Raw genomic sequence first — 10,432 nt, 5'->3', positions numbered from 1 at the left:
AAGAGAATAGAAAACAGGAGCACTGGAAAAACACAATGGTTGACTTGAAAACATACAAGATGAACTGGCACAGAGACAGGAAACACAGGGATAAATACACTGTGGAAAATAAGTGACACCTGGAGGGGGTGGAGACAATCACAAGAACAGGTGAAACAGATTAGGGTTTCACCTGTTAGTTGTCTTGCTGAGTGGTTTTTAATACAAGTTTCTCCCACTCTGGCGATCATTGACTCTAAGGCTGGTGCCGCAGCTGGAATCAGCAGGGCACTGGAAAGGCAACACCCGTAGGTAATAGACCTGGAGCAGGGGTAAACTAGGCTAGCTCACTAATCACAAGGGAGAGGTGTGAGTCGAGCATGACACAGTCTCCATAATAACCGTCGTCACCACTTCAAATCCCCATGACAGTACCATGGAAAATGCTCCCTAATCTTATGCATAGTTAGCAGGACAGTGTCTTATAAACATATAGTAAACATGTTTTATTAAGGTACCAATATGTTAACCAACCTACCACACATCATAAACACTACTGCAAAATTGCAAGACTACTACACGCTTAGTATATCTTGACTTGTTTAATAGCTAAATAAAAGCATGGTAGACTACATGGTGCTTGTGCACCTTACACGTTGACCTCATAATACTGGCATAACAGCGCCATCTTGTGGAAAGTACATAGCCCTGCGTGACACAGTCGGGACTCTTTGCACAGTTGATTTTATTAATGAAAGTGAGCATAATAATAATCATCATCATCATCATAGTAATAATACAAACATTTTGTTTGTTGTTTGTGTGCTATCAAAGGAATCATCCTTATCTCAACTACATCATGTCCTTGTGGTAATACTATAGACTATAAGACATCTGGAAGAGAATCACACATTTACAACATAAAGAGAATAGGGAGGCAGAAAATAAACCATATCAAACCGTACACATGGCATTTATATACATACAAACTTGTGCGGCATTGCATTAGATCAGACATATTCTAACACAGTAATGTATGTAATAATGACAGAGATGATTTGCATGGCTGACATGGAAGTAAGTGCAGGGCTGTGTTAGAACAGTTAGTATATAATATGTACAGATGGGGAAGAGGATTTATACAATCTATTCCTTACGCTTCTGTCTATATCTTGCTTGAAAGCACGCACGCACACCAGCACGCACGCACACCCGCACACACACATTCACTCACTCAGACGCTCCATTGGAAGCCATTCTTGGCTGTCAGTGCGATGTGCCATTAAAATCCTTCCCCGGTACTCTTCCTGTCCTCTCACTTGATGGCCAGCCAGATGATGATAGCCAGGACGGTGACCACCAGAGACACCACCATGGCCAGCATACACATCCTCTTACGGGACTTCCTCTACAGGGGGAGGGAGCACAAACAGGCCGTGATTGGTGATTGGAAATAATAATTTGTTCTTAACTGATTTGCCTGGTTAAATGAAGGACGCTGATCATCGACAGATCATTCGGACTTATCTACAAATCAAACACGGCCCATGTTGTGACGGTGTTGTGTTGATACCTGGTAGTAGGGCTGACACAATAATCGTATAATTGTGTAATCGACAATTATGGACAATAACCAAAAATATTGTCATATTCGTCTTAATACATTCATTTTAGGAGGGGGGATTCAACTTTATTTTAATTTACAAATAGTTCACCCAATAGCGGTTTTTCATTATTACATGAAGAGGGTAAAGTTATTTTACGAGCATAACGGCACACTTGGGAGGAAAAGCTTCCTTTACAAAAGTTCCAAATGGTCAAAACCATTCGTTTTTGAGACAGGGGTATCACCAAAGCTGTGTTGTATTCATTAGATATAAAAACAACATTAGGTATATTCTCCATTAGTCAGCACCTCTACAGTTGTGGCCAAAAGTTTTGAGAATGACACAAATATTAATTTCCACAAAGTTTGCAGCTTCAGTGTCTTTAGATATTTTTGTCAGATGTTATTATGCAATACTGAATTATAATTACAAGCATTTCATAAGTGTCAAAGGCTTTTGCAGTGTTGACCCTTCTTTTTCAAGACCTCTGCAATCCGCCCTGGCATGCTGTCAATTGACGTCTGGGCCACATCCTGACTGATGGCAGCCCATTCTTGCATAATCAATGCTTGGAGTTTGTCAGAATTTGTGGGTTTTTGTTTGTCCACCCGTCTCTTGAGGATTGACCACAAGTTCTCAATGGGATTAAGGCCTGGGGAGTTTCCTGGCCATGGACCCAAAATATCAATGTTTTGCTCCCCGAGCCACTTAGTTATCACTTTTGCCTTATGGCAAGGTGCTCCATCATGCTGGAAAAGGCATTGTTCGTCACCAAACTGTTCCTGGATGGTTGGGAGAAGTTGCTCTCGGAGGATGTGTTGGTACCATTCTTTATTCATGGCTGTGTTCTTAGGCAAAATTGTGAGTGAGCCCACTCCCTTGGCTGAGAAGCAACCCCACACATGAATGGTCTCAGGATGCTTTACTGTTGGCATGACACAGGACTGATGGTAGCGCTCACCTTGTCTTCTCCGGACAAGCTTCTCCGGATGCACCAAACAATCGGAAAGGGGATTCATCAGAGAAAATGACTTTACCCCAGTCCTCAGCAGTCCAATCCCTGTACCTTTTGCAGAATATCAGTCTGTCCCTGATGTTTTTCCTGGAGAGAAGTGGCTTCTTTGCTGCCCTTCTTGACACCAGGCCATCCTCCAAAAGTCTTCGCATCACTGTGCGTGCAGATGCACTCACACCTGCCTGCTGCCATTCCTGAGCAAGCTCTGTACTGGTGGTGCCACGATCCCGCAGCTGAATCAACTTTAGGAGAGGGTCCTGGCGCTTGCTGGACTTTCTTGGGCGCCCTGAAGCCTTCATCACAACAATTGAACCGGTCTCCTTGAAGTTCTTGATGATCCGATAAATGGTTGATTTAGGTGCAATCTTACTGGCAGCAATATCCTTGCCTGTGAAGCCCTTTTTGTGCAAAGCAATGATGACGGCACGTGTTTCCTTGCAGGTAACCATGTTGACAGAGGAAGAACAATGATTCCAAGCACCACCCTCCTTTTGAAGCTTCCAGTCTGTTATTCGAACTCAATCAGCATGACAGAGTGATCTCCAGCCTTGTCCTCGTCAACACTCACACCTGTGTTAACGAGAGAATCACTGACATGATGTCAACTGGTCCTTTTGTGGCAGGGCTGAAATGCATGGAAATGTTTTTTGGGTATTCAGTTTATTTGCAATTAATTGCAATTCATCTGATCACTCTTCATAACATTCTGGAGTATATGCAAATTGCCATCATACAAACTGAGGCAGCAGATTTTGTGAAAATTAATATTTGTGTCATTCTCAAAACTTTTGGCCACTTTTGGCCATGTTTTTTATTAGACTAGTATTCATTAGGTATGCCATAGCTAGTTCTCAAAGATGCATTATAAGCTCAAACATTTTTCAATAATGGTGGTCATTCCATAATTGTCACAGCCCTACCTGGTAGTTGGCGGCCCTTTGGAGCTGTCCGGTACCTCTGTCTACATGGACCTCTGCACTCTCCACATTAGCCTCAATGCTGTCTGTGAAACAGAGAGGAGAGGAGACACAGTGAAGGGCAGGTTCACAGGAGCCAGGACTGATACAGTATCAGATGGAATTCTAAACCTTCACAGACAGCATCCTTCTGAACCAGCATGTTATCAAACCAGAGAAGGAGAAAATCCATTTCAAGTCTACTAACCGATCATCTCTCCCTGGTCGTGGATCATCACTGCCAGGTCCTTAAAGATCTGGTTTACATCCATGATGTCAGACTGGAGGGAGAGGAGAAAGGGAGAAAATCACCACGAGGGTTAGTTAGGCTGAAGTCCAAATCGAACCCTACTCCCTAGCCCCCACCCCAGTCCTGTCATATCTACAGGAGAGGCTATACTCGGGAATAGGGGCTAAAGGTCAGGCTATACTAGAGACAGTGGAGGCTGGTGGGAGGAGCTATAGGAGGACGGGCTCTGTGTAATGGCTGGAATGGAATGAATGGAACGGTATCAAACATGTGGTTTGCATATATTTGATGTGTTTGATATCGTTCCATTCATTCCATTCCAGCCATTACACAGAGCCCGTCCTCCTATAGCTCCTCCCACCAGCCTCCACTGACTAGAGAGTTTGGGCAAAGGGTTGATTTGGAGTTCAACAGTATGCTAAATGACTCAAATGTAAATGTAATATGGCTCTGTGATTCCTGTATGGAATGTGAGTGGAGCTGGTAGCTGGGTGAGTACCTCTAGCTGCCTGATGTTGGTCTCCCTCTCCTTGATGACCTCCAGGTCCTCCTCTGTGACCTCTGGCTCCTCCAGCTGCTGGGTCTGACTCTGACTCCAGTCATCATCATCTCTACACACATACACACACAAACCCACGGACACAGACACACCACAAACACACACCTTTGTTACAACTTAACATTTTTATTATAACAGTATATTTGATAGGATTCTACCTCCACTGTGTACCTACTTTTCAAATGTCACAAGTTGTTCATCGACGTTCCCCTCATCTCCCTGCTGAAATAAAAACAAACCCATCATTGAAACACTCTCATTCACATTAGTTCTCTGCTGCCAATGGCTGGAACGAACTACAAAAATCTCTGAAACTGGAAACACTTATCTCCCACACTAGCTTTAAGCACCAGCTGTCAGAGTAGCTCACAGATTACTGCACCTGTACATAGCCCATCTATAATTTAGCCCAAACAACTACCTCTCCCCCTACTGTATTTATTTATTTATTTATTTTGCTCCTTTGCACCCCATTATTTCTATATTTACTTTGCACATTCTTCCACTGCAAATCTACCATTCCAGTGTTTTACTTGCTATATTGTATTTACTTCGCCACCATGGCCTTTTTTTTGCCTTTACCTCCCTTATCTCACCTCATTTGCTCACATTGTATATAGACTTATTTTTCTACTGTATTATTGTCTGTATGTTTGTTTTACTCCATGTGTAACTCTGTGTTGTTGTATGTGTCGAACTGCTTTGCTTTATCTTGGCCAGGTCGCAGTTGTAAATGAGAACTTGTTTTCAACTTGCCTACCTGGTTAAATAAAGGTGGGGGAAAAAGAAAAAAAAACATTGCATTACACTAATCAGTCATCATACTGTAATATGACAATGAAACTGTGTTTAATTTAGCCTTTCTAATAATACTATTGGTGAGTGACTATGACAGGCGGCTAATTCTAGGCCAATGAGAAAGCAGGGTGTTTACCGTGAGGCGGGACCCGGACCGGGCCCTGGCCACTGATTCCCTCTCCTTCTCAGCCACCCGTCGCTGGACTGCCTGGAAGTTGTTGAGCGCTGCAGAGAAGTCATTCATCAGTCGGTCCTTCTGGATCTTCTGCTGTCTCTGGAAGGATCAATCCCACAATACAGTAAAGTAGATTAGAGTAGAGTACAGCAAAGTAGAGAGGAGTAGAGTACAGTAGAATAGAGCAGAGTAGAGTACAGTACAGTAGAATAGAGTAAAGCAGAGCAGAGTAGTGCAGAATAGATTCAGTAGAATATATTGTATGGTGAGATGTCCTCGCCAGAGTTAGATATGATTTACACATTTGGGTTGTTAGATAAGATGATATACTGTATCAGGAAATAGAACACAAGATTATCGACATACAGTTAGTTAATTTGAAAATGTTAGCATTAGTAGGACTTTGATGTAGCCTGGTCCCAGATATGCTTACACAAACAGATCTGGGACCAGTCCATAGATGTGGAATTCTTCCATAGAACTATAGAAATATACAGTATCTATGCATATAACTTCCACTCACCTGTTCAGAGGGAGGGAGAGGCAGGGAGCCCAGATCTTTCAGGTGTCTGTTGGTCTCTTTGGCCAGCTGGTTGGTGTAGTGCTGTACCTGTTGGCTGTGAGTAGCAAACACACACACACACATACATATATATATATTTCATTAGTGATGCTCTTGTTGTCCCCATCAGTGGTGGAAAAGGCAAAGTGTTGAAGTAGTCAGTTAGTGTTAGTAGTTACTTAGTTACTGAATAGCAGTCAGTAGTAGTAGTCAGCAGTAGTGTCAGTAGTACTCACAGTCTGTCCTGCAGCTCTGGGGTCTCTTGTCTCGTCCCCATCTGGTACAGCATGTTTTTGATCTGCACAGCTGTATAGCAAAACAAAAACTGAGGTGAGCTGAACTAAGAGAAGGGGGAACTGAGAAAGCAGGATAGAACAACCCTTTATCTCTCTCTCTCTCTCTAAATAGAGCACTATATACTGTAGGCAGACTCAGGCTATTCTTGTCTCAGAAGTTCATTTTTTTAAACTTCAGACATCTCTGGCTAATATTAGTTAATTCCAGAGGAGACCAGAAGTAGGTGGAAGACACAAATAAACCCAAAACATCAAGCCTCCTAGATGTATTTGTGATAGTCAATTGTCCAAAGTGTGGGTATCTGGTGTTAGGGTAGGTTATAGAATAGAATATGCCTACTTTAATATACCATACAGGGAAATGTGCATTGCAAAATGTCACTCGCAGCAGTAGAACACTGGGTTCTGTCACTGTCTTGTTCATTTCACCACTCACTGTTCTGTGTGATTTTCTGGATGTTGACACTGCATGTCTGGGTGAGGTTGCTGAAGTCTCGCGGCTGCGGGTGGTAGCTGTCTGTTCTCCCGTATGACATCCTTGCTCCTGGCGTCTGTCACACTCCGTAGTGGGAACTGAATTGTTGGACACACCCGTCATACAGTCACATATAGCAGCCTTCATATATTCAAACAATCACCATTGTCAGAGTGCATATAATATAATCACTAGAAGCTACATAAGACTAAGTAAGGATGGAAAGACAGAAATAGTTGTGGTTTATCCGACCACATTGGTGGGCTATAATATATCGACTACTTACAGTGCACATTGCCGCATAGGCTAGGCCACATTTCGTCATGAACGCAGGTTGTTTACAATCGGAGCGAAGGTTCGGCTGGCATCGGAGCCGACTGGAGGCTGGCTATCCATGTGCACATAACAAAAATACCCGTCTACTTGGCGCGCTACTTCATTATAATGGCCCAAATAACAGTAGTTTACTGTTGCAAAAAAATATCCCAGAAACGTTATTTAGCGGGTCAACCATGACCAAGATATGAGGTCACGTTATAATTTTAACTGATTATTAATTAGACAATTCTGTGACCTGCTCATTTCATGATTGTAGGCTATAGTATAGCCCAATTGAACATGAATGACTATTTAAGAATAGCCTCGGTCTAACACTATTATTCAACCATAACATCTGAAATATCAGCTAAAATCTATAAAGTGACAGCGACAAGCCTGCATTACATTAAACATTTTTTTATGGAGAGCCCTCAGTCAGTCTGACATGCTCATATAGGCTATTGGTTTCAATGGGTTGTATAGCCTATAGGCCACTAGGCTAATTAAAATCGAAAGGCAGAAGACAAGCTATTCAACTTAATTAAGAAAACAGCTACAGCTACACAGAAACAATTGTAACCAGTTCCATATTATGTGTTGAACGCTGTAGATACAACGTAGCCTACCTATCCAGTTGAATCACTTACAGTTATAGGCACTGGCAGTCGCAATGTAGCCTACTTTCTGGGTGGTTTAACCAGTGTAGACAATCAAGATAAATCTGTTTTCTACTTACATATGTAAAATGGTTGATAAAATATTATGATAAAACCCTTACTTTTCAATGCGATTGCAGTATAATGCGTCGTTTCCCGTTTATGTCTCCGTATAATGAGATTTCTTCTAAGACCGAGCCCATAATGCGACGTCACACGTTGGTTGTTGGTCACAGTAATTCAGTGTGCGATTGGGATGTGATTGTGTCAAAGTCACTACTCTGCTCATATTCTGAGGCAGCAGACAAAAACTCATACGCTGAAACATACTAGATCTGTACTAAATAAGTATAATAGCAACCTCGGGTCAAGTGTATCCCTATAGAAAAGTAACTCATTTTATGAATTCTGATTTGTTTATGTTAGGTTATAGGCTACTTTCTCTGTTGATGACAGATTCGAATCTCTGATATGAGGGTTGGGTTATGATTGGAGGGCAGCTCAATCTGCAGGTTCATTATTATCAGGCCACTATGAGCAACATCCGTCACTCAGTCCTAAAATCTAGGTCAACATAACTAACGATAGAATAACTAAGCCTTTTGGTTTAATAGAGACCAGCAGTAGTAGGCTGCCCTGTGCCTGTCCCATGACTTTCACACGGCTTCTTATAATGGATCCCAAAGGCTGCTGCACTGAGCAGCACTCACATGACCAGCCGGTGTCAGGCCCATTAGTAGGACATGAACAGATTGAGTGGGTAGGATTTTGCAACATGGTCTCAGAGCATTTTGTATTATTCTGTACGTAAATCTGTGACACGCCATTTAGTCAAAATGCAAGTGGAGATCTACCTCTGACTTTTTAAATCATGACTTAAAAAACATAAGCCTATGCAACATTAACCAATTAAAACAGTACTGTAGCAATGAGGTTTGTGCAGTAGGCTATAGGCCTAATACATTATCACTGCGTATTGGCAATGCTGGAATTGCCCTGCCAATGTTGTTCTTCTCAGACCATTTTGTGGGGGAAAAAACAGGTAGATGATCAATTTGTTGTATTACTCGTGAAGCACCGCAAAGTGAGCATAATATTTAAAAAAATGTTTTATTGGACTGATGGCCTACATCTGATGGTCAGTCTGAGGGGAAGGACGGATCAGCGGTGAGACTGCCTCTCACCCGACTCATTGTCCCTCTGTCCTCCGTCCTCCTTCCCCTCAGACTGACCATCAGATGAGAAAAGAGGACACAGTCTTCCAGCTGATGGCAAAACTCAAGTCGCACTGCAGTATTTCTGCCTCATGCACCAATTCATGGTGTTAATCCTTTGACCAGAGAAAGTGAAATATTCCTCCATATTAAAAAAGACAAGCCGCTAATAATAACAACTCAAGTTTATCGGAACACTTTGCTAAACTCGTTCATTGCAGCTGTAGTACTGTTTGTAGCATTTGGAAGTAGGGCGAACGCACATTTAATGGCTTATAACTGTTTTGAACAAAGTGTTGACAGTGCTGAATAACAACTTAAACATGAACTTACACATAAAAACAGCAACTCTTCGCTGTATTCGTTGTCTCTCTCTAGTCATGGTTTTAAAAGTTGTGAAATGTCAGTATCAACTTTGCTGTGCGTTCGATGCTTATTTTTTTCCAGTCTATGGCTCGATAAACTGTGCAGACACAGTAATCTGAGCCATTTGATTGGCAAACTGTAGGCCTATAGATGCACTTGATTCGCTCTCGGGGGCCTGCCGTGTAGGCGGAGTTCTACCTTCAGACACATGAAATGGTTCAAAATGGGAACACTTTGCCTTCCCGGTGCTAGGGCTGCTGAATCAAGTGCACCTACCGCCAACAGCGTGAAACAAATGCAAAAAATAGGAACGCAAGGCTTTATCGTTGGCATTTTTACAGAAATGTTTGGTGATCGACTAGGAATGCCTTGGAGATTGACCGGTTGGTGACCACTGATTTAGTATATGTTACGTTTCATATGGTATGTATTAATTTGTTGATGTCCATCATCCATTTCGTATGTTACCAATTGAAAAACGTACAATATGTTGCGAAATTGCAAAACGTATATGTTACAAATTCCAATTTGTTGTGGCTAACATTAGCTAGGTGGCTAACGCTAATGTTAGCTAGCTCTAGGGGTTAAGGATAGGAGAAGGGTTAGCTAAAAGGATAAAAGTTAGGGGAAGGATTAGCTAAAAAGATTAAGGTTAGGGGAAGGGTTAGCTAACATGCTAAGTAGTTGCTAATTTGCTAAAATGCTCAAGTTGTCCATGATGACATTTGAACATGCAACCTTCAGGTTGCTAGACGTTCACATTATCCACCCACCCATCCATCCCGACCAACCTACTTTCATTTTTGCCATAAGAAACCTATGTGAGCATACCAAACTAAACATAACATAGTCATTTGAGTGTTCCGGATTTACGTATACTATGTTACATCTAGTCTATGAGAACAGTCTGCAACGATAGACACTCTCTGGGGCTGGGTGTGTGGAATGATTGAGGTAGCTGGATGCAAACTGAAGGCTCTGTTTTACTATTGTTTCACTTCAGGATTCTGATTCCAGCCTATAATTGAGGAGGATTCTAGGAAGGAATACCCCCCCCCCCCCCCTCTTTTCAAATAGAGTAACAGATTATTTTAGGGCCCTAAAGTTTGTTTCGGAATTAGGTTGTTCCACATTGCCAAGACATAGCTACACTCCTGAAAAATAGCAAATTAAAAGACAAAAAAATGCAATAAATTCACAACCAAA

The 10,432-nt window shown here is 42.1% G+C and overlaps 1 protein-coding gene across 4 annotated transcripts; it reads right to left on the bottom strand.

The window, feature by feature from the left end:
* Positions 1–706: 706 nt before the first annotated feature.
* On the bottom strand, positions 707–7,890 carry LOC139573479 (syntaxin-12-like). Of its 4 annotated transcripts, none has more exons than XM_071396966.1 (10): positions 7,769–7,890; positions 6,634–6,770; positions 6,138–6,207; positions 5,863–5,956; positions 5,301–5,438; positions 4,542–4,588; positions 4,307–4,418; positions 3,766–3,838; positions 3,522–3,604; positions 707–1,387 (listed from the first exon to the last, which is right to left on the bottom strand). In XM_071396966.1, exons 2-10 carry the CDS (start codon positions 6,731–6,733, stop codon positions 1,295–1,297), a joined length of 810 nt encoding a protein of 269 aa, XP_071253067.1. In that variant the 5' UTR covers positions 6,734–6,770; positions 7,769–7,890; the 3' UTR covers positions 707–1,294. The 4 variants fall into 4 exon arrangements, with proteins under 4 accessions (XP_071253067.1, XP_071253069.1, XP_071253068.1 ...); XM_071396968.1 differs by having other exon boundaries at positions 4,542–4,585; XM_071396967.1 differs by lacking the exon at positions 7,769–7,890 and adding an exon at positions 6,959–7,139.
* Between the last annotated feature and the right edge of the window lie 2,542 nt (positions 7,891–10,432).

This window comes from Salvelinus alpinus, chromosome 4, assembly GCF_045679555.1.
Source record: "Salvelinus alpinus chromosome 4, SLU_Salpinus.1, whole genome shotgun sequence".
NCBI lineage: Eukaryota > Metazoa > Chordata > Actinopteri > Salmoniformes > Salmonidae > Salvelinus > Salvelinus alpinus.
This window is presented reverse-complemented; position numbering and strand designations above follow the sequence as displayed.

Excerpts from the sequence above, each read along its gene's own strand:
- LOC139573479 (XM_071396966.1), bottom strand. The coding sequence starts at position 6,733 with ATGTCATACGGGAGAACAGACAGCTACCACCCGCAGCCGCGAGACTTC. Across the intron at positions 3,839-4,306 it reads CCAACATCAGGCAGCTAGAG|TCTGACATCATGGATGTAAA; the intron begins GTACTCACCCAG and ends CTCTCCCTCCAG. Across the intron at positions 1,388-3,521 it reads AAAGGGCCGCCAACTACCAG|AGGAAGTCCCGTAAGAGGAT; the intron begins GTAGGGCTGTGA and ends CTCCCCCTGTAG.